Source organism: Podarcis cretensis (assembly GCF_951804945.1).
Source record: "Podarcis cretensis genome assembly, chromosome: 9".
Taxonomy (NCBI): Eukaryota; Metazoa; Chordata; class Lepidosauria; order Squamata; family Lacertidae; genus Podarcis; species Podarcis cretensis.
Genome location: NC_137178.1, coordinates 56,138,160 through 56,162,113, shown reverse-complemented (window position 1 = coordinate 56,162,113; position 23,954 = coordinate 56,138,160). Strand labels below are relative to the sequence as shown.

General features: G+C 42.6%; 1 protein-coding gene across 1 annotated transcript in view; it reads left to right on the top strand.

Moving 5' to 3' along the window:
* Positions 1-23,954, top strand: part of KDR (kinase insert domain receptor) — a 48,701-nt gene that overhangs the window by 7,492 nt on the left and 17,255 nt on the right. The window contains exons 2-17 of the mRNA XM_079989983.1: positions 42-132; positions 669-865; positions 2,113-2,255; positions 2,652-2,820; positions 4,536-4,690; positions 5,677-5,851; positions 7,017-7,128; positions 7,803-7,966; positions 9,982-10,138; positions 13,620-13,743; positions 15,065-15,173; positions 16,804-17,148; positions 17,493-17,639; positions 19,014-19,145; positions 21,673-21,779; positions 22,219-22,354. Of these exons, the coding sequence (XP_079846109.1) occupies positions 42-132; positions 669-865; positions 2,113-2,255; positions 2,652-2,820; positions 4,536-4,690; positions 5,677-5,851; positions 7,017-7,128; positions 7,803-7,966; positions 9,982-10,138; positions 13,620-13,743; positions 15,065-15,173; positions 16,804-17,148; positions 17,493-17,639; positions 19,014-19,145; positions 21,673-21,779; positions 22,219-22,354 (2,463 nt within the window). The remainder of the gene's footprint in view (positions 1-41; positions 133-668; positions 866-2,112; positions 2,256-2,651; positions 2,821-4,535; positions 4,691-5,676; positions 5,852-7,016; positions 7,129-7,802; positions 7,967-9,981; positions 10,139-13,619; positions 13,744-15,064; positions 15,174-16,803; positions 17,149-17,492; positions 17,640-19,013; positions 19,146-21,672; positions 21,780-22,218; positions 22,355-23,954) is intronic.

Genomic DNA, 23,954 nt, shown 5'->3' with positions numbered 1-23,954 from the left:
CAAATAATAAAATTGTTACTTTTATTGTTGTTATTTTGCAGGCTCATCTGTTTCATTGGATCCACCATCCCTTAGCATCCAAAAATCTGTTATCACTGTAACAGCCAATGATACGCTACAAATTAATTGCAGGTAAGGATGAGGCATCACATTGATGGTTGTGTTTATAAAGTGTGTGTTTTTCTGAATCACCTTTCCCCCCTTTTTACTGTGACTTTCTTTGCTATCTTTGCATAATAGATGATAACCGAAAGAGAAAAATGTAAACAAGGAACCAAGGAAAATCCAAGTTTGTCTAAGCATTCCTGGTTCACCTGTTTAAAGCTTTAGGACAGAGATGGAGAACCAGAGGCCTGGGGGCTACATGTAGCCCTCTAGGCATCTCCTTGCAGGCTCTCAAGATTTTCACTTAGCCACACCCTTCCTTGGCCCTGGTCTACCCCTTCCTTGAGCACTTTTGCATGGCTGGAATGTGTCTTTTAAATGATAATGTCTCTTGCTGATCCCCATATTGAGTAGGTCAACACAGCTCCCTGCAGTTTGGGACTCTTCTTTAGGGTGCATGACTATGGACTCCCTTGGAGGCATTGCTATGGGGTCTGCCATGATAAATTCCTCATCATGTCAGAGTCTACCATTACTCATACCTCTCATTTTTTCCACCTTAGTGGTGAAAGAGCTTTGGAATGGCTTTGGCCTAACAACCAGACCAGTGCTGAAAATCGAGTGACGGTGACAGACTGTATAGACAATGTCTACTGTAAGATGCTCACTCTTACAAAAGTAACAGGCAATGACACGGGAGCCTACAAGTGCCTTTACCAAGACAACCATACAATGTCAAGTGTGTATGTTTATGTACAAGGTAGGTGCTGACCGGAGTGGTGTTTTCGCCCCCTATTTAACTGTTTGGGAAATTGAAGATTAAAGCTGCAGTTCTATACCTTTGCTTGTCCTGTTGGAGAAATGGGACTTATATCTGAGTAAACATGCATAAAGTTTTAAGGGGCTTCATAGAGCCTCACATACCCACACTCTCTTGTGAGCAAAGAAACTTCTTTGTTGACCCTGGCATTTCCTATAGAGAGGACTACAGCTTCCATTCTCCAGGCAGATAAAGGGTGCTTGGGGCTTTCTATATTTATGTTTATAGTTGATGATCATAGAATTGTAGAGTTGGAAGGAGATCATCCTTTCCAATGCCCTGCAAGGCAGAAATAGGCAGCCATCCCATACAGGGACCAAACCTTGGTGGTTCCAGCACTATACTCTAACCAACTGAGCTATTGAGGCTCACTAAATTTATTAAAAGTTTCTATATATTAAAATAATACCAAGATGGTGTACAATAAAACCACTCAGTAGAAAGCAACGATTCAAAAACAATTCCATACCCAATAAAAACAATTCAGTAAAAGCTACATATCCCAATCGCAGGAATTATTCGGTATCAAAATAAATTGTTTCCTTGGTGCTCGTAATCAGCAGTTAACACAGTAAGCTGGAAGAGCCATAGCCGACCAAAATACTGTAGCTGGGTTTAGCAGCAGTGGGTAAACATTCTGGACCTGAAGGCTGCACCACCAGGTGGTAGATGTGACCAAGATGAGGCCACACACATCACATGCACACACCAGAGCACGCAAACATGCTGGTGTCTGCATCAACCACACATGGACATAGGCCAGACACAAGGCCTACCTAGGAGTTGTGCAGGCCCAGTGGGGCACAAAAATCACGCCTCTCCACTCTGGCTCAGCTCCTCTGGCAAGAGAGCAAGGATGCCTCTGGCCAGACAGGATGTAGATCACTCTTTCTCCCATCCTCAGATCAATCATCCGGTTAGCAGGGGAATGAGGTAATCACAGTCCTAATCATTGTGTTCAGCTGGGCAGAGAGTTTGAAACATGCCCATCTGCCCCTGTGCTATGATCAGGATACAGATCTGTTGGGGGTTCCACCTGCCATTAGTTCCACTGTATTAGGACTCCAGCTTCCTAACATGGAATCACTCATTTACACTGTTGTATATCATTTTGCTTTTCAAATTAAGAAGTATTTGCAAACTGCTTGTACTGTATTTATTTGATCCCCACCCCTGCTCCCCTGCAGATGTTACAGACCTCCCCGATGGCCGGTCTCCGTTTGTGACTTCCGTTAGTGATCAGATTGGTGTGGTATATTTAACTGGAAACAAAACTGTGGTGGTACCGTGCCTTGGCTCCACGTCAAATCTGAACGTATCTCTGTATGCGGTAAGACAAAGGAATGGCTGCCTTTTGTCCATTATTTTAGTAGTTCTCACTCATGGCATCATGAAGGGTGCCAGAGCCATTACCATCCTCCCAGTGATGCTGAGCTCATTGGAGTGGGGATGGAGTAGGGCATCCTAGAGCTTTCCTGACCTAACCCCTTCCTCCTTGACCTGTCCCATCCTTCTTCCAACAAATGCAGTGCTGCCACCAGAAAAGCATCTGCCGTCCCCATGACTAATTGATGCTGACACCTTCACACTTGCTTTACATTTGGAGGAGGGGTTGATGGCAAGAGACTATGTTGGGGGGTGGGATGAGAATGTGGTGGACAACTTGGACATCCTTTCAATCCTCTGAGATAGTTTAACCGATTGATATATCCTGGTGTCCATGCAGAAGTACCCGGAGAAAATATTTATCCCTGATGGCAAATCGATTACATGGGACAGTCAGAAAGGCTTCACTATTCCCACCAACTTGATCAACGACGTGAGCATGGTCTACTGCAAAGCGAAGATAGATGGCAAAAGTTACCAATCTGTGATGTACATTGTGGTAGTTGTAGGTAAGCCGTTCTGTGGCCATCTTATTTGTTACTTACATTTTGTTTAGCTTAATGGAAGGGGGTTCAGCAGAACAGTATGAAGTTGTGTTGCTTAACATAACCATAATCTTTCTAAAACTAAAATGGTATGGATTTTAACTAACGTGGCTGTCCGATACTGTCTGGGTGAGAGTCAGAGGAAGAAACATGTCAGGGTACTGCCATTGGAACAGGGTAGGGAAGCAGAGGGGCAGTTGGGTTACAGGGAACTTCTGAAAATCTTACAAAGCAGTTCCTCTTCCTGTGGTAAGGAAAGCCACACCTCCAGTGGGGAAGAGGGGAAAGGACCAGAGGATGCTACTAGGAGCCTCAGCACCGCTCCTGGTCAAGCTGGCCAGGAGGGAAGCACGTCCCTTCCGTCACCCACCCTGCACAGAGGTAAAACGCAAAGAAGGAAGGAAAAGCTGGGGGTGACGAAGCTCTTATGTTGGGGGAGGTCCCGGAAACAACCACTCCCGGATTCTGCTGGCGACTGAGGCAGACATGAACTTGTGGCTCGGCACTGTAAATAGTTCTGCACCAAAATAAAACCTGTAAAAGACAGGTCTGAGTCCCAACTAATTACTCATGAGCAACCACCTCTGCCATCTGACAAAACCCAACCAGTGGTGTGCAGTCAGTGGCCTAGGCTAGTCCCCTAAATGTTCCTCTGGCACCTCATTCCCAAAGCTTGGGAAACTTCTGCCCAGCTTAGGGAGGGAGGTGCAATGCTCGCATGTGAAACATTCCCCGCCCCATCACACTCTCAAGCTGGTGCCTCTAGCCCTAACTATTCCCCTACAAAAAATTCACCGCATGTCACTGAATCCAACCACATTCCTTAAATTAATGTGAAAGCCAGCAGAGGAGAATCTCTGGTCTGCCAGGCCTCCCGATTTGGCTGAGGCTGGTTTTTTCCAAGTGATGACCACCTGCTGTATGCCTGAGGATCAGTTGGTTGTCAGGGCTTGCAAAGGCCTAGGCACTGTTTGAGTGCCACACTTGTAGTTCTATAAATCATTTAATGTGTTAACATGAATAGAAGTTATTAATGTTGCAGTTGTTGTATAAGGGATTATGTAATATGTTGTATAAGGGAATGTAATTGAAATTAATAAGATTTTGGAACGCAGAAATAAAGAAAATCATCAAACCATCAATTCGGTATTTGAATGATTGGTATTAGTAATTGTATTATAATTTGGTACTGTTATAATGAGGCTATTATTGGATGGTAATTGAAAATTAATAAAAATTATTATCAAAGCAAAGGCCTATGCACTCTGCTTTGCAAGTGCTCTGTCAGGGCACATGGTTTTAAACCATGGAGGCAAAAATGAGTTCCTGGTGTAATTATGACACCAGGTGTGTGGCAGGTAGGCAGAGTGGTAGCTTTGGGAAGTGAGCCATTTTATAGCTGATTATTTTCATTTGATTTGTTGGGTTATATCAAACTTAGCCAAACTCAAAGAAGACCCACTGAAATCCACAAACTTAGTCAAGTGCATTTATTTCAGTGTGTCCTCTCTGAAAATAACTGAAAATAATCAGCAGTAAGATCATTCCAGGCCCCACTTCCCAAACCCCCTCATTTATCTGAAATTTCACTGTTTTGGTTGCCTCCAGGAATGGAGATAATTTTACTATGTGTCTTTCGTTCAACTTGTTCTTCCTTCATTTTTCCCTTTTCTACCCAGGATATAAAATTCATGACCTTATTATGAGCCCTCCTCACCAGGTTGAGCTGGCTGCAGGGGAGAAGTTAACGCTAAACTGTACCGCAAGGACCGAGCTGAACGTGGCAATTGTGTTTGAATGGGCCTACCCATCAAGCAAGACGACAGCAAGCAAGGTAGCTTCCCTTTAAAGATAAAACTCATGGATTGAAGCCCAAAGGGTTGCCAGTCCTTTGCGTTGTTGCTGTCTAGCTCTCAGAAATGCACGGATAAGAATGATTAGAGCTCCCAACTTTGGGGTGATTTGTATGTAACTTAGCGGCAGTCATTGAATCATTTTCTAGTAGGAATTGCCTTAGGATCGTGGTGGGAGGAATGACTGCCCTCCTCAATGGAAGCTGCGGAGCACCTCACCCAGCCCCGTGCAAGTGTGCAGTTGGTAACTGGCTAGCTGCTCTGTTGACATCATCAGCTGCTCTGTTGACATCATCAATCTGCACCCATGCCAGAGACAGCTAGACAGTCGGCAACCACCACACACTCATACAGGGATGACTGATTTGTGTCCTTCCTCCATTGCTGCCTTCTCAGCGGCACCAGTAATGCTAGGAATTCCTTTCCTTCCTGAGGGTAGCCACTAATCCATACTAACATAGTGCCCCATCATAGTGCTGGAGAAGATATATTCAGAAAAGCACATGGTGCTAAGAATAAGGGCAACCAAATGCGAAAGAGGACATGTTTCATAGTTGTTTAATAGCTGTTGAGGCCATTTTTCCCCCACAAGTGCAGATGTTCAAACATAGTACCTTCTGCAGAAATCTGATCTTCCTACACAGTTGTCAAATGGTGGTAGCAGTAAGTTCACAAAAGTTACTGGTGTTGCAAATCCACCTGGATGTGCATTTCCAATATAAATCATTAGTGGCATGCCAACAGGAAACCCATTTTTATCCAGATTGCAAAAGCTTCCGTACCTACTCCCCTGGGAACAATCTTTGTTCACCTGGGTGAGTAGGTGTTTACAGATCTGTCTATCTGTAGACACTGTCGTCCACCCCGTCTGTCCAAAGTAGAAAAAGTCCTCTACATTTTATGTTACATGGGTGAGAGGAAGCTAAAGAGGTGATGTTGAAATCAATCCCTTTGCACTCCGTTACAGAAAAGCCATGTTGTAATCAGGGATGCAAAGACTTCATCTGGTAGCGAAGTGAAGAAGACGTTTGTGAGCACTCTCACCATAGACCACGTGACCGTAAATGATGGCGGTCAATACAGCTGCACCGCCTCCAGCAGCAGTATGACTAAGGAAAACAGTATTTATGTCATCGTCCACGGTAAGGCATCCCCCTGGATTTGATACTTGTGCAAAGAAGATTCTGAGGGAGAAGAGACTCTGATTTAAATACAGTGGTGCCTCGCAAGACGAAATTAAGCCGTTCCGCGAGTCTCTTCGTCTTGCGGTTTTTTCATCTTGCGAAGCACGGCTATTAGCGGCTTAGCGGCTATTAACGGCTTAGCGGCTTAGCGGCTATTAACGGCTTAGCGGCTTAAAGAAAAAGGAAACAAACTCGCAAGAACTCGCAAGACATTTCGTCTTGCGAAGCAAGCCCATAGGGAAATTCGTCTTGCAAAGCACCTCAAAAAACGGAAAACTCTTTCGTCTAGCGAGTTTTTCGTCTTGTGAGGCATTCGTCTTGCGGGGCACCACTGTAAACCACAGTAAAATCAAGACCAGTAAAAACCGACATGTTGGGGTGACAACACTTGCCTGATCTCTAGCTGGTTGAGTCGCTGCTGGCAGGTAGAAGAGGAGGGGATGAGTTGACAGCAAGGTTGATGCGGTGCAAACACGTTGGCGGGAGCACCAGATTGGCTCTGCTAGCGTGTTTGCACTGTGCTGAAATTGCTAGCCTCCCCTTCTGCCTCTTGGTAAACAGTAGGTGACACAGCTGACCTGAGGTGAGCAGGACCACTATGCTGATTGAGATAGCTATTAAACCAAAGTCCAAGGATTTCCTCAATCTTTTATAATTACGCTGCTTTGTTTTTGGAGGAGAATGAGCTGGAAACAATGGAGATGTAAAGTACAATCCTATAGGCTCAGCAGGGAGAACCCCTGTCCATTGGGTCAAGTTAGTCCACCAGACCATCCCACTGACAGCCAAGCACACCTAATGTGTGGCAGGCAAGGCCATAGTTGCAAAGGAACAATCGGTGGTCGTTTTCCGTTTGAAGCCAATCCCTGTTTATTCACCTTTATTCAGCCAACTATTGTTTTCACTGCTGCCACGCATGGTTGAAATGAACAGGAGAAGCAGACCCAAATTTCTGTACTCTGGCTTCCAGAGTACAGAAGGTTCCTCTTGTTCAATAGATGTTGCCATTAGTCTCAATTTTTTTTTAAAAAAAAAAATCTACATACAATAAGAAAACCTCTACTTCTGGAAAAGAAGAAATCTGCTATCTAAAAACTCTTGCTGCCTTCTTAAATTCCGACAGAAAAACCTTTCATTGTTACGGGCAGAATGCAATCTTTGGTGGAGACAAGACTGAACAAGCCGGCTAAGATTCCTGTGATATTCAAAGGGTACCCACCTCCAGATGCAAAATGGTAAGAATTGGAGCAGGTTTATCTATAACAAGAGAGCCAAAATTGTATAATGCCTCTGGATATACATTGTCCAGAAGAAGACACTGCTTTGCAGAATGCTACTTATACAACTGCTTTGAAGGTTTTTTGTTTGTTTTTACAATCAAGCAGTATATAAATTTTTATGCAATCATTCACTCACTCAATCAATCAATCAATAAATCTACTGTAAATGTAAAGCTATCCAAATAGAGGACTGTCTTCTATAAAGTAGGGCACATGGATGTGAGAATCCCCATTGAGCTATAATGAATAATCCTACCTTGCAGGATTACTATAAGAATAAAGAGTTTCTTTGATACTTTATCCCTGAGATCTCCAGAAAAAAATGTAGGATATCGACAGAGGCTTTTAACCTGACCTTTGATAGTTAAGATATTTAGCTTTCTGGGATCCACCTCCTTTTGATGACTCTATACTGTTTGCTTATTATAATGGTTTTATGCAGCTTACTGGTTTTTATAATTGTAATTGTTTTGTATGTTTTTGTAACCCTATTTAATAATTCTGTAACTCATGCCTGGAAGTATTCTTACGATGAAATAATTCAGTAAATCTATTCTGCCTAATTGCATTCTATTTTTTAAAGCCCGCCAAGTAAACACTTACGTCTTTGCTTGTTTGTTTGTTTGCAGGTATAAAAACGGAAAACCCATAGCTGCAAATCGAACTCTTAAACTTGGTTACTCCTTGACAATCACCGAAGTGAGCGAGAGAGATGCTGGGAATTATACCATCATTCTGACCAATCCCATTAACAAAGAGCAAGAGAAGCACACCTTTCATCTAGTTGTGAATGGTAAATTCATCTCTCCTAAATCCTTGTTTTCTTCAGAGGGAAAGTCTTCGTCCACTGAAGTCAGTGACAAGCTGCCAATGTGGGGGCCTGCACTGTTTATATCAGGTGCTGTGGGGAGTGGCTTTTATGTGCATGTCTTGATAGGTCAAAAAGTTGGAATGGTGCCCCTCAGAATACAGAGCTGTGGCTGCCAATCATTATTACCCTAAGGCAGAGATGGATGCAGCTCTTAATTTTGATTTCTCTCTGTTTCTCCCCCACCCCCAATCATTTGTTTGGCATGCATTTCCCTTAATATACAATTTTTGCATGCAATTTTTTTCTAATTCATTTTTCCCTAAGCAATTTCCTCTAATGCAAAGAATTTTTGTATGCTATTTTTCCTAGTAAATACATTTTTTGTGCATTAGTAATCCTAATAGGATTTTCCTACCTTTTGGGGTGTGGTGTGGTGTGGAGAAGTGTGAATTTCAAAGAATAGTGGCGCTTTGGTTCACACATTGTTTGGGGAAGTGGGAATTAGGTAGATTTTCTTCCCCGCCTGGGGGAGGGGGAACAGCAACATACATATATATTAAAATAACCATCCCATTAACACATTTTCTAGAGTGGTTCTAAACACACCAATCCAGTTTCATTTATTTCTTAAACACATTTATAGCCCCCCTTCACAGGCCAAATCTACCAAAGCAGTATACGTGGTATACGGAACGGAATAAAAACCCAGAAACTTAAACTCTAATCTGTTAAACAAACTCTGAAAGCAACAATTTTTTTTTGTCAGATATAAAATTGATCTTCTAGAAACTACACAGTTTGCACCTCAGAGAAAGCTCTTCTGAACAACAACAAAAAAGTCATCAATTTGGGTGCCTAAACATCGTGCTAGGCACCTGTCTAATTTTGGCTGGTAACTGATTTCTGAGAGCTGGAACTGCTACACAAAATCCCAGTTTCTAGTACAAGCTAAAGCACACTTCTGGGGCATCTGGTACTCTCAGCAGTGCCCCATCTGATGAGCACAGTTGCCAGAGATACAGTGGGCAAGTTGGGTTCCAAGTTGCTAAAAGCAGAACCTTGAACTGTGCCCAGTAGCACATTGGCAGTAGTGTTGGGTGCCAAATCATTGACTCAGTAAGCCTTCTGTTATTCTATTTTTTCACCACACCTCTCTTTGTGTTGCCTCAGACAGGCAACAAAAGCTGTTGGTCTCTCAAACCCCAGGTGGGCTGCCATCCATTGCGCTTATTTTGCTTGACTCCAACATCCACCTCAGTTTATTTATTTGGAAGACTTTTGATTATCCAGTTGTTTCACAAAAAGATTATATTTTCCATCGCACTCTGTGTGTATGTAGGAGTTGTCTTTGTGTCCTGCTCTTTTCCTGTCTTCGTTGCTCTCCCTGACTTCCGCACATCGCGTGTCCTTCCCCTGCTGTCCTCCTGCGTCTCGCCCATCCTTCCTGACACCCCCCAACTGCCCCATTCAGCTTCACCTCCTCAAATTCCCCCTTCATTTGGCTGCTCAGGAAATATTTCTGCCTGCTGCATCAAAAGTATCCATTTTTTTTTTTTAGCACAATAGTATCCCTTGGGTTATAGGCACGTGGGTGGTGATGTGGTCTAAACCACAGAGCCTAGGGCTTGCCAATCAGAAGGTTGGTGGTTTGAATCCCTGTGACGGAGTGAGCTCCCGTTGCTCGTCCCTGCTCCTGCCAACCTAGCAGTCCGAAAGCACGCCAAAGTGCAAGTAGATAAATAGGTACAGCTCCGTCGGGAAGGTACCCCTCCGCCAATAAAGTGAGATGAGTGCTGCAACCCCAGAATTGGTCACGACTGGCCCTAATAGTCAGGTGTCCCTTTACCTTTATCCCTTGGGTTATTGTCAAACAGTGATGGTAGTTTTGTGTCCTGTGTTTTGAAGAATACCCTTCCCTTCTTTCGTAACTGCTCGCTGCGAATCACTGGTGATTGCTGGAACCCACAAATGTAATTGCCTATCCTTTCCTCCTGCAGTTCCACCTCAAATTGGAGAGAATGCCCTTCTAGCCCCTGTGGATTCATATAAGTATGGTTCCACCCAAGCCATAACATGTACAGTCTACGCTGTTCCAGCCGTGGCCAGGATTCAGTGGTACTGGCAGTTTGAGGAAGAATGTACTTTCAACCCACAGTAAGTACAACACGACTTGCCATTGATTCAACCCTAAAGTTGGTATTGCTTGGAGACTCTCTAAAACGGGTCCAACTACTTTAGTATCTAAGGGACGCAGGTGGCGCTGTGGGTTAAACCACAGAGCCTAGGACTTGCCAATCAGAAGGTTGGTGGTTCGAATCCCCGCGACGGGGTGAGCTCCCGTTGTTTGGTCCCTTCTCCTGCCAACCTAGCAGTTCGAAAGTACGTCAAAGTTCAAGTAGATAAATAGGTACTGCTCCGGCGGGAAGGTAAACAGCGTTTCTGTGTGCTGCTCTGGTTCGCCAGAAGCGGCTTAGTCATGCTGGCCACATGACCCAGAAGCTGTACGCCAGCTCCCTCGGCCAATAAAGCAAGATGAGCGCCGCAACCCCAGAGTTGGCCACGGCTGGACCTAGTGGTCAGGGGTCCCTTTACCTTACTTTAGTATCTATTTTTCCTGGTTTGGATCCAGTGTGCCAAAGAGGCTGCCTTATCCCTTTATAACAATCCATAAGATCAGCTGGGAGTGTTCTCTCTTGTAATGCTATCTGTATGCCAAATCAGAAATCTCTGAGAAGCACTGGCAGTGTTATCAGACCCATCTCTGGCTTCCCAAATTTCATTGGGCATTGTTACCTGCATCAGCAGCCTAATTCAGACATGAAAGGATATCATGGTTTCTAGCTAGGTAAGCAAGTCACAGTGAGTGTTGGATTGGTGCATTCTTCATTTCCCTTCTTTAGTGAGCCTCTTCTTTCATCTGCTTCAGGTTTCACCCTAACCACAGTGTCTGGTGAAATCCAAACTCTCACCTCCTATTTATCCTCATCCCTAGAATGCACACAGCCCTGACTTCTGGCCAAAGATTATTTCTTTCAATTTATTTTGCTGTACCTTATTCACTGAAATAGCTCTTTGGTGCAGTGAAGTGGGAAAGTAAAACCTAACTTTGGGCTAGACTGGAGGAAGAACAGAGGCTGTATAAAAATATTCATTTCCACCCCTTCCTGGCAGTCGACACAACTTCCTCCAGCTCTGTTATGACTCTGTGAATGTGAAGCACTTGGGAATTGGTTCCAGCAACACAGGCAGCTAAACACCCAAATATTTTCACTCTCAAGGGCAAAACATGCATCATAGGAGTCTCTAAATGTGTATCTATCTATCACACACTTCTCTGTTAAGTTTGGGAAGTATTATTTTTAACGAATGGCTTAGTGCACTGTTAGGATTATTTGTTTGCTTGTTTTAAGCTGAGCTATATATATATATATATATCCCAGCCTTCTGTACAAAGTTGCTCAAGATGGCTGACAGTATAAAACCCACAAAACAATTGTTTTAAAAAGATAAAAAGCTACTAAATATTTAGGAAAGTTGTTTGTTCCCTGAGTATTTGGACACTTCTTATGATGTCATAACCAAATTTTGCATGATGGTTCCTGAGATCAAGGAGTGGATTGTTGTCTGTTTGGACACAATGGGAAACCATTTTGAATCAAGATGGCACGCTGAACCTTTCAAAACTCTACTATTGTTAAGCATTTATTTCTACACTGATTTTTGTGTGTGGCTTCTTAGAGTTCCTGAGCAATGCTGTTAGCATTTAATAAGCAGAACTCTTACGCTTTTACCCACAGTCCTCCTAGGCTATGGCAAACCCTCCAACATTTCTCCGATGAAAATAGGGATGTCCCATTCTATAATTAAGATTTTACTATTTATACCCCACACATCTTACTGGGTTTCCCCAGCCACTCTGGGCCGCTTCCAACATATATACAAACATTTTAACAAACCTTCCCTATACAGGATTGCCTTCAGACGGCTCAGAGGTTGGATAACTCCATATCCTCCAACATTTCTCCATTGAAAATTGGGACATCTTAAGGAAAAGTGGGACATTCTGGGATCAAATCATAAACCGGGACGGCTTCTGTAAATCTGGGACATCCCTGGAAAATAGGGACACTTGGAGGGTCTGGCTACAATAATGCATTCTAGTTAATAGTGTAATCATATATATATGTGTACTCTGAAGTAATTAAGCTCCCTGGGACTTAGTCCCAGGTAAGTGTCTATAGGATTACTGTCAATTGTATTTATGCAGTATAGGGTTTTAACTCTGGACAACAGCTAACTCGCAATTTTGTTGTTGTTGTTTGTACTCATGACAAATCTGTCTGTTTTCTTTCTCTGATTTCCCTTATGGCGACCCACTGCTGAATTTGACACTGTGCCTTATCTCTGTGAAAGGGCATCTCAGAGGAAGTGCCTTGATTGATGTTGGGGATGATAGAAAGAGCTTCTGACCAAGGGCCACTCCACTTCCCTTATCTGAGCTTCACACAAGGCCAGACTTCCTTTCGGATTATTATTATTTTTTCAAGAAAGAAAGAAAAAGGAGTCAGCTTTCCTGTTGTTGTTTTAAAAAACGACTTCCACTATCTTCTTCCTTTGGTGCTAGTTATTTCCTGCACAAGGCCCAGAATCCTAAAGAAATACTTTAAGGAATCCAGTAATTTCTCTGCTGCTCTCTGTCTGCCTTTAGAACGGAATCAACTCAAATGGTCAAAGTTATGAATCGACGTTTGTTTCCAGAATAGCTTCTTGCCCTCCCATCAGTATCCTGATTGAGTTGACCTAGTTAGTGGTCTCATGTGGGACTTTACCTCTAGTCTAGGCACTGGGAATTTCTATTCTTATGCCAGCAGCAACATCTTGGGAGGCTGAGTATATATGTAGTTTGATATCTTCTTTATTACAAATAGGATCTGCAACAAAAAGTTGCGGTGTATCCTCTCCTCCTGAGTAGAAGAACTTCTGTTCAGGAGTCTGGCCAGCCAGCCTGGGCCCTCCTTCAAGACATTGTAAGCAGGTAGCTTCAACCTTTTAAGACCCAGGATGCACTTTTAACCCAAACATGCATTTGGGGACCCATTTCTTAATATTCTTCCATAGTAAACTAATGTTCCTGCATCACGCTGTGACTGGCTAATGGGTCCCGACCCACCACTTGAAGCTAGATGGGAATCACCCTTCCTCCAGTTGGGGGGTTTTCTTTTCAAATGGACACTCAACAGTCCATGGTCCTAGGAAGCCACTGGTCTAGCTAAGGCCTCAATTCGCTGTTCTTTTTGAGTATGGTACTCCCTTTGTTGCTTACTCCAGAGTTCACCTGACCATGCTGATCTACCCCTCTTATTTCTTATCAGCTCCGTTATGGCTCCTGTCTTGTTGACAGTCAGCCACCTGAGTTCAATATAACTCAGGGACTGATGTTCATTTCTCACTCCTCCTTCACAGCTTTCATAGGGCGTCTAGTGGCCTGTAATCCAAGCCTGCAGTATCAGAAAGTTCTGTCCTGGTGCCCGATGTACCTGTCTCTACCTTATGGGCATACATCTTGGGCATTTGTCGATATGAACGAACGGAAACTTGAAGGGTCGTGTTTGTTTATGTGTTCTTTTCCACTCAGCCAAGCTGGACTGGGGAACAATCCTTATGCCTGTAAGAAGTGGAAAGACATAAACGACAGAAGAGGTGGAAATCGAATTGAAACAGAAAAAACACAGTTTGTCGCTATTGCAGGGAAAATGAAGGTGAGGCAGTCATTATCTAGCTCGTGTCTGAAATACAGAATATGAAGGAGTGTGGTCATGAAACTGAGAGCCGTGTGGTCCAGTGAGGGAGACTTGGACAATGGAGACTTGGTGTAAATCCCAGCCCTGTTATATGTCAAGGTGGCCTCAGGTTCTCTCTTTCAGCCTCAATTTTTCACCTGTAAAATGGGACTGATAGTGGCATACCTCGTGATCTTGTGTGTATTTACTCCGAAGTACATCCCATTAAGTTCAGTGGAACTTGTTCACAAGTAAGCATGCAGAGGATTGCACCTGTAATATTTTAATATAAATCCCTAAAATGTGTCGACACAGACAGATGCTTTGAAATGCACGATAAAAATGAGCAAACAAATTGGGGGAAGACAAGGTAAACACAATTACAAATTAGAATTAGAATTGCAAATTATAAAAGCCTTCGGAGGTGGAAATGTTTAAATCATGGCAGGAGGGATTTCAAAGTGATTTAACTGCAGCTTACTGCATGCAGAACTATGATAAACGGCATCTGACCCTTCCTTGGAAGACTTAACAGCACAATCCTAGGCCTCTTCCCATTGACCAGGCTCACACATGTAATGCTAAGACAAAGTATGACAGTGTGAAAGTGGTGGTTCCTGAATAGGAGATTGCAGCTGCTTTGCTCCTTTTCTTTTCCTGCTCTGTCTGTGCTCCTGTGAGTGAATTAAGAACCCTCAAGGAACATAGGAAGCTGCCATATACTGAGTTAGACCATTGGTCTACCTAGCTCAGTATTGTCCACATTGATTGGCAGTGGCTCTCCAGGACTTCCCTGTCCTATCTGAAGATGCCTGGGATTCACCCTGGGACCTTTTTCATGCAAAGCAGATCCTCTACCAGTGAACTTACAGACCTCCCCCTAAGTGTGATTAGGGTTGACGTTTATGGCTGAAATCCTAAGAAGGCAGTACATTTTGTTGAAGACTTTGGTATAAATAAGCTTAGTGATGACCATCATATCACAGAAAGAATGCTGGAGAAAGTTGTCTATTTTCAGTTTTACTTGGTTCAATATCTGTACTGACAACAATATCTGTGTTGGCCATTGTAGGAAGATGGTTTAGGAAGGTTAAACAGTTTCATTTTTGTTTGCCAAAATGGGTAACCAGCTGGGCAAGGAAGCTTCAGATACCTAAAACAATGGTTTGGCTGTGTTGCCTTGGGATTTACGATAGCCTATAGCTCCATGGTGATATATTCGGCTGACTTACTGTGTGAGATTTAACCAAATCCTTTATTGCCTGTGAGGTATGTAACGGCTCGACTTGTTCTCTTGTAGACTGTAAGCACCCTCACAATTCAAGCAGCAAATGTATCTGCTTTGTACAGATGTGTGGCTAGTAACACAGTTGGAGAAGGCGAGAGGGTCATTTCCTTTCATGTTACCAGTAAGTATAGCTCAATGAATGTGTTGCCGTTTGCAAAATGGATATGTGTTTCATTAATGCTGCAGGAAAATAAAAATGTCTCCTAAATATATGTAAGACGGCTAGGATATGTGCAGGGATGTTCAACGTTTGCACTAGATTTTCTTTTGAAACTTGTGCTATTTACGATTTCCTTTAAAAATAATGATATCCTAGAATGGTTCTGTGGAAGTGCTCTTTGTCTTTAGGATCATTTTTACTCTTTTAAGATGGAAACCGAACTTTGAGCACTCACTTCCTATTCTGATTGTGAAATGTGAAACATCAACTAAAATTATGATTTTGATGTGGCAAAACAGAAAACGGTGCTTTTATATGAGCCATCATGTTAAAGCTGGCGTAACTTCAGTGAGAGTAATCCAGGATTGGAAACCGATTTTTACTCCTAAATTATCCATGGTACAGATGCAGAGAACAGGATTGGATCTAACCCAACCAGTATCTCTGATATACTGTCAAGTCCAGGAATGCTATAGTCAGTGCTGACCCTGGATCCAGTTGCCCCTTTCTCCCCAGAGAGGAATTCAGTCACTCACTGCCTACTTTGGACAGAATGATAAGTCATAGTTTATTGTTATGGAAACGATCAGCAGCAAAACTCATGCTCATGCAATCCCCTTCTCCCCTTTACTCCTCTGGTGTGGCCAGGAAAAGGAGTTTGGAAGCTTTCACATCTGTTTTAAAACAGCCACAGTTAGGTATCATATCCTAACTCAGACAAACTAACTCATATCCAAACTCAGACAGTTAGTCTTAACTAACCATAGTTAAGGTTTAACACAGTTTAGAGTTCAGAGGTAGAGTGCTGTTAACTGTGGTTCATTGAAATGAGAATCAAAAGCTTCTCATCTCCTCATGGGTTAAAGGAGGAGAGCAGGATGGACGATCCCCAGACATTGCTTATTGTTGCATTCATTCACCAGGCCTTTGTGTGAGGTAGGAAAGATCTGATGATTGGAGTTACCAAGGGGTGGAGCCTGATTAGAAGTATGTGGTTGTCTGTCTTTACATGTAGTCTTCTCACAAACACTTGGTGGAAGGGCAAATCCATTTCGACTGTTTTGGGTACTACACTATTCATTAATGAGTACAGAGGAGAATGTTAGATTTCCTGAGCATTTGATTCAATCAATCAGTCTTTTCCAAATGACAATCAGTGGGCATTCTGTTAGCAGGTATTTTTTGTTTTGAGTTTGGATTGCTTTGTGTCAGCACCAATACAAACCAATCATATTAGGCAATTCATATTGTGAAGATTCATTCACTGTATTGTTTTCATTGATTGCCATTTTTTTTATTATGCATATCCTTTAAAAACGGTTGATTTTACTTATATTTGGATTATTATTTTTTAGCTCATCTTCTTTTTAGCATCTGATTTTATTGGTAGTTTAATGTCTATTTTATATTGCTTTAAGAAAACCGCTTAGGGGTTTTGATGATTAAACAGTATAGACACAATTAAAATAAATATAGTAATGAGCTGGAAATTGAAGTCTAGCCGCTTCCAGAATGAAAGTGTTAGCTGCACATCTCAATACAAAATGTTTCTTAGCATGACTGATCCCAGTTCCTCCATTTGTGTTTGCAGGAGGACTTGAAATTAACCTTCAGCCTAAGAGTCAGCCAACTGAGAAGCACAATGTCTCCTTGCAGTGTATGGCAGACAAGTTCACTTTTGAAAACCTGACTTGGTTTAAACTGAGTCCTCGCGCTTCCATGGTGCGGCTCGGCAGGCTTCCTTTGCCTGTCTGCAAGAACCTGGACGCTCTTCAGAAGCTGAATGCCACAGTTGCGAGAGCCAATGGAGAGAACATCACCATGGAACTCATGCTCCGCAATGTTTCCCTCCAGGACAGCGGGGATTATGTGTGCATAGCCCAGGACAAAAAGACCAAAACACGGCACTGCCTTGTCAAACACCTCGCTATTCAAGGTAACCCATGGAAACTCTCTTGTGTCATGATTGTGACTAAACTCATAAAAAACTCATTTTTATGAGTTTAGTCATAATAGCTCAATTCCAGATTAATCTATAGGTTTAGAAATCCGCATAAAAATGTTAGTTTAAACATTCAAATGTATTTCCTCCCCCTCAAAATAATTCATTTTAAAATGTATTTTGATAATAGTTGGGAAGTGCAAAAGTCCAATCTGCTATAGATGTTCATTTTGTAGCTCATGCTCCAACAGCACCATGACTTACCAGCTGCTTCAGAATTGTAATTCATAAGCTGCATTTTTAAATCCTGAATTTTTTATCCCCCACCACCGCAACAGAACCAGTGGCACCTGCAATCACCCGAAACCCTGAGAATCAAACAACAAATATTGGTGAAACTATAGAAGTATCTTGTGTAGCAAATGGAATTCCTTCTCCACTCATCACATGGTTTAAAAACAACGTAACCCTTGTTGAAGATTCAGGTGAGGCTGAGTGTTCTGTTCTGTGGCTAACCCTTGTTGCTTAGTTTTACATTTCTCTATTGATTTTGTAATTCCTAATTTATTCCTTGACCAAGAAGTACATTTTGCATAATGTGCTTTCTGTGCTCCTCATATTTGGTGGGACACACTATTACTTTTATCAGCCTTTATTTTTACCATACCTGTTGCTTTGGTGAATGAGCATTGGCGTGGCTTTAGGCTCTGCCCCCAATCTACACATATGCGCTGAACGCCTGGGCAAGATCTCCATGCATACAGTTATGTGCACAGAGGGCTCTGTCTGTGTGCTCAGAGCCCAGCAGAGGAAGGGTTTCTGATTCTGCCAACAGACCCTTCAGTCTGTACAGTGGAGGACCCTGTACATGCATTCAACTAACCTGCTTAGATTGGTTTTGAAACATCCTGCTTCAATCTGTGCACATTCGTTTCAATATTAGCCGCCCTGGCCCTATACTGTTTTGAGGATCAGATGCATCATGCCTCTGCATCCCAGAATAACAGTGGGAGAAGACCATTGCCCTCCTATTCTGATTTTGGGTTTCCCATGGTCATTTGGTTGGCCATCATAAGAAACAGCTGGGTTTGGTAGGTCCGGCAAGGCTTTTCTTTGGTTCTTAGAGAGCTTTATAAGTGCACTGGATATGAGGAATTCTGCAGGTAGATCAGGGCTGGCACAATACATTTGGCTGCCTGAGGCAGCCACCCCATTTCAGCTGCCTGGACTGTCAGTGGGATAATGCAATGGCATAATGTCCTCCAGTGCACTTGAGGACAGCAGGCTACTTTAGGGGCTGAATGCCTCTGATCAGGGGAATTCGGGAAAGCGGGGAGCTGCCACTGCTGGCCCCCAGCATCTGTCACCTGATGCAGTTGTCTCACCGTCTAATGGTAGGGCCGGCCTTGATAATCAAATTCCATCCAGCCATTGTAAAATTAACCAAAGGGAATATATAGAGAGATAGCTTTTGCCTGTGCTGAAGACATGCCCTTTGATCTGAAAGCCCTTTCCTAATGCAAAATGTGTGCTTAGGCTTTCCTTGCTCACATTGTCAGAGGAACTCCCCTCTTTATCATTGGGGTGTTTGGCTAATCCTTATCACTGAAAGCAGGTTCTGGGCTTAATCCTGGTGAGCTCTGGTTGAGATTAAACCAGGCTCATGGCTGGATGGAAGAGTCAAAGTGGGGGTTTGGAGTGTATAAAATACAGAGCTTCTGTACAAGCCTCATGAAAGATAAGAAAACCCTTACAAAATTCCACATTTATCGGCGTCTTTGTCTGAACAACAAAGACCAAGTCAAATTAACAAAGGCAATGAAAGAAACATTTGTATCTGTGTCTTTTTTTTATATAAGGTATTGTTTTGAAAGATGGGAACAGAACTCTCACTATACGGAGGGTGAGGAAGGAAGATGAAGGTCTCTACACTTGCCATGCTTGTAATATCCTGGGCTGTTCAAAAGCAGCTGCGTTTTTTGAAGTAGAAGGTTGGTATGAACCACGGGTCTCTGGGTTTTGCAAAGTGTTACTTTCTGCTCCATTTATATTTTATTCTCATAGAAGCATAAAATTTGATAGTACCTCAGAGATCATCTAGTTGATGCAGAAAATCAATTACTGCAGGGTCTTGATAGTCCTTTCCCTCCCGGTTTAAATGTAAATATATGTTGCAAGCTCTTCTTGCAGAAAACCATTGAGCTCACTGAGACCTACATGGTTTGTTGAGTGGAATCAGGGCTGAAGGCAAATAAGTTTGTAAGAACTGTAGACCAGTCAGGGAGACTAGAAACTGTGTGGTAGCCAAGAAACAAATAAGATGAAGTGTCAAAATCCAAATAGAAAAGACTAGGAGGGTGCTAGGTAGACTGAATGGACCGCAACAAGATATCTGAGTGGCTCCTTTGACTACATTGAAGTAAATTGTGGGAGCAGTCATATGTGTAAGTGGTCCCCCTAAAATAAATATTTCCACTGAATCACATTCACTCATCAAAGATCTCACCCTTCTGTTAAAATCTCTGATCAAATTTCTTGTTTTGCATATTAACAAGCCACCCCTAGACACATTTTTTTTAAGAAAAAGAGTTGTCAGCTAGTGAAAGAAACCTTGCCCCAGCGTGATGACCTGCTGAGGGTTTTGCTTTTGTTTTTATTTTAACCAAGCAATCCAAAGCTATATCCTGTTATTCTTACAGTCCGCAGCAGGATATTGAAGTGATGTGCCATGTGACTTTTTTTTTTTGTGGGATGGAAAGTGCCTGTAAATAGGCCTCCATGTAAATACGTTCTTTCGGTTATCCAACAAACATGACTTGCTGGAGCGTAGCCTACTTTGGCTTGTAGAAATTGAAACGTGATTGTGAGAGAGTGATTCGAATGAGGGAATTTATTACCCACCTCATTGCAGGCTGTCGATTGATGTTAAAACAATAAACCAACGTGAGGCACAGATTGCGTGATGGAAGAGCTGAAATATACAGCCATGGGGTGAAGAGTGAACTTCATGGTAGAAATGAGTTCTTTTGATGTTGATTGCAGAACTGTTTTTGGTGCTGATAAGCTTAATCAGTGTTTTCCAGGGTAAACTGCCCATAAGAAGCTGACTTAAATAAGACTGCTGGGCCATCTATCTTAGTTTTGTGTACATTGATAGACACCAGTTTTTAGGTATTGCAGGCAGGAATCTTCTCAGCTCTACCTGAGGATGGTGGGAATTGGACCTACATCACCTTCCCTGAGCTATAGCACCTTGTCTATAACAAAATCAAGTTTAGGCACTTTGGCATCCTAAGAAAATATTAAGATGGAGTCTCACACTATATCAGATACTGAAACTCTTGGGCATTCTAATCTTTACACCTGGTCAAGTTCCTTTGTATAGATCCTCCTACATCTGTTTCCTATGCTGGTGAGGTCAGCCATCAACCTTCTGGGATCTTGATTCATTTACTCCCAAGGAGCGCTGTCTTCCTCTAGCAATTGAGTCCTCATTTAACAAAATCTCATGCCCAGCCGGGATTACCTTTCCCATTTGCTTCCACTGATCGCTTACTAGTAGGGATGGGAGATAAATTCACTTCAGTTTGCATTTAAAAAAGCAAACTTAGCCAATTTACACTTTCCAAAACACAGCGGTCCTTCAATATTTGCATGTTTCTGAATTTTGCCATGCAGTTCTCTAGCCAAGTAATGCTGACAAAAACCACATGTATAAAGTATACACTTAAATGCATATGTTGGTGAAAGCAAATGCATTTTATTGCAAGAGATTCCTTGCAGAAATGTGTGTATAATTGTCAGAAATGTGTTGGGAGAATTCACACTGAAATGTTGAGAAATTCATGGAGAATTTTTCAAAAAAAGAAAATCAAATTGATGTAGAAGTGTGGAAAACTAAATTTTAAGATAATAAAAATGAGAAACTGAGAGACCTAAAATAAACAGATTTGTTCCTCCCTCCTTATTAGTTACCCAACCTTTCTTGATATAATACTGCTTGTTGGCTTCTATCCATTCAGAGCAGTATAAATAAGTAATATTTTGGAAAATTTATCTGGAGACAAAAGGCACAACCCAACAAAATTAAAACACTTTTAAAATCCCAGGGCTTTCTGTGGGAACATATGATTACGTCTAAAAGTGCTTAACTTTGACTGGATCTGCTCAGTTCTTTACTCCCTGCTGGGAGACCAATATTACCACATACCAGTGTGCACAACTTGGTTTATTTCATAGAGTGAGGAGATGAATCAGAGAATGCCGTGACTGACCAGTATTATGGACTGCTCTTGGGCCAATTCACCTCGAATTCCAGTGGAGGGATTTGTGCTGTGTACTGAAGTGTCCTACATACACTTTCCCTTTAACACATTTTTGTCTTCATTGACTTGCTACGTGTTGGACTCCTAACATTTTTGTTCTCAGACAAGGAACCTCTTTCAGTACTTCAGCTGATGACCTGCCCCAATAAGCTCTGGGCTACTATCAATGAACTGTTCGATTGTCTCTTCCCAGGCACTGATGAGAAAACGAACCTCGAGCTCATTATTCTGGTTGGAACGGCGGTAATTGCCATGTTCTTCTGGTTGCTCCTCGTAATCATTCTCCGGACCGTTAAGCGGGTAATGAAACCATTCTCCCACTGTCCCATCGGCATCAATCTTGCATGGCAAATGAAAACTGATGGGGACTCTTTTGTGTTGTTTCTTGCATTGTCTTTAAATCAACAGCCGCATTTTTTCCTCTTGTTACCATCACATTCTTTCCCGGAATTTGAGGGCACATAAATTGTGCTTTTTAATTGACCAGGCATTTGGTGGAGGGAAAAAAGAAGAAGAAGACCTTTTCCAGAAATTAATAAAGCAAGTAATTAACAATGATTTGTGGGCACATGTCCTGCAATGTTTCTGGGGCAAAACTGCATACTTGCATTCCTGTGGACAAAAAAAACAAAAAAAGTTCCAGACTTCCATAATGCCAGTAAATGTGACCCACCGTTCATTGCCCAAGCATAAGGATAATTGTATTTAATTTGCACTATTACTGCTTTTATTTTTTCAGGCCAATGGAGGAGAACTAAAGACTGGCTACCTATCTATCATCATGGATCCTGATGAAGTCCCTATGGATGAACAATGTGAACGTCTCCCTTACGATGCCAACACATGGGAATTCCCCAGAGATAGGCTAAAGCTAGGTGGGTCTCCTTATGAATGAACAAGTGAAATGTCCCTTCAAACTTGAAATCAGAGACTGCTTTAATTACCATATTTTTCGCTCTATAGGACGCACCTTTTCCCCTCCAAAAATGAAGGGGAAATGTTTGTGCGTCCTATGGAGTGAATGCAGGCTCCTTGGCTTCAGCGAAAGCAACACAAAGCCTCCAAAGTTGAGAGGCAGCGCTCCCTCCGTGCTCTGGAGGCTACACGTCGCTCTCCAGGCTTCAGGGATAGCCGCCTGAAGCCTTTGGACTGCAGCGGGACCTCGCGCTGCACTCCAAAGGCTTCGGGGTTAGCTGCGCAAAGCCTCCGCAGGGCAGTGAGGCTTGAAAGGCTGTCCCCGAAGCCAGAACAGAGAGACGGAGTGCTGTGCAGTGTCTTGCTGTTCTAGCTTGGGGGTGCCAGGGCTTTATGGGGAAACCCTGGGCTTTCCCCTTCAGCCCTGACACTGATTTGATTCAGAATATTTTTTACTTGTTTTCCTCCTCTAAAAACTAGGTGCGTCCTTTGCTCGGGTGCGTCCTATAGACGCTGGTTTTGGAAATGTGTGATAGAATCATAGAATTGTATAGGAAGAGACCCTGAGGATCATTTAGTCCATCCTCCTGCAATGCAGGAATACAGAACTTGTCCTATACAGGGATCGAACCTGCAACATTGGCACCACACTCTAACCCATCCGAGCTATCCTAATATCTAATATGGAGGTCATTGTGTGCTCTGATTGGAGCTTGGAACTCCTGGTTCACTATCCACTGGAGAGCACCATGTATGCGCTGAAACTTTCAGGTTTGCAAGAAATACCTAGAGTGGAGTTGGAATTTCCCAGGAGATTCCTTAGGCTTTAATTTCATAACCAGACCTCTGCACTGGATTCCAACCAGGTCTTGGGAACACAAGATTTTTTGTAATTTTTTTAAAAGGAGTAATCATAAGTGTATGCAAAGTAACATTCCATTGTCTCAGAGCGTCTACATCATAGTGGCACACTTCTGGGGCGATGAAGCAGTGCTTACAAATTGGAGGGCCTAGTTTCCCTGATTCTGTTGAACTGTGCTGCCTACTGTTCCCCAGTTCAACAGCCTAGAGACAAAATCACTTGAGCCCAGTGGTGCCCAAACTTTTTTTTTTTAAAAAACAACAACATAGTCTTGGCAGACCATATAATGATTTTTCTGCCTTTTGTAGCAGTTGCAATGCAATGCTGTTTGATTTTTTTAAAAATTGCATTTTTATGTAGCTGCTTTTATGTACTGGATGTTTTGTATTATAATTTGAATTCCATGGATTTCAAGTTGTGTGCATTAAAATTCAAGAAATAAAAGAAGCAATAAAAAGACAATTAAAAATCAATAGGAGCAGTGCTCCCCCCCCCCAGGGGTACTCAAGGGTACGCAGTCTCTCTTTTCGATTAAAAAGTGTGACATTTACTGTAACAACTTCACAGTGAGTACCGGCACCTCCTTTTCTAGGAAGCAAAGAACTGAATATGAGCATTTAATTTACTAGGTGTGCCATCGTCTCTCTATTACTGCAAAATCCTAGACAGGTCAAGGGCCTAAATGAAGCTTGCAGACC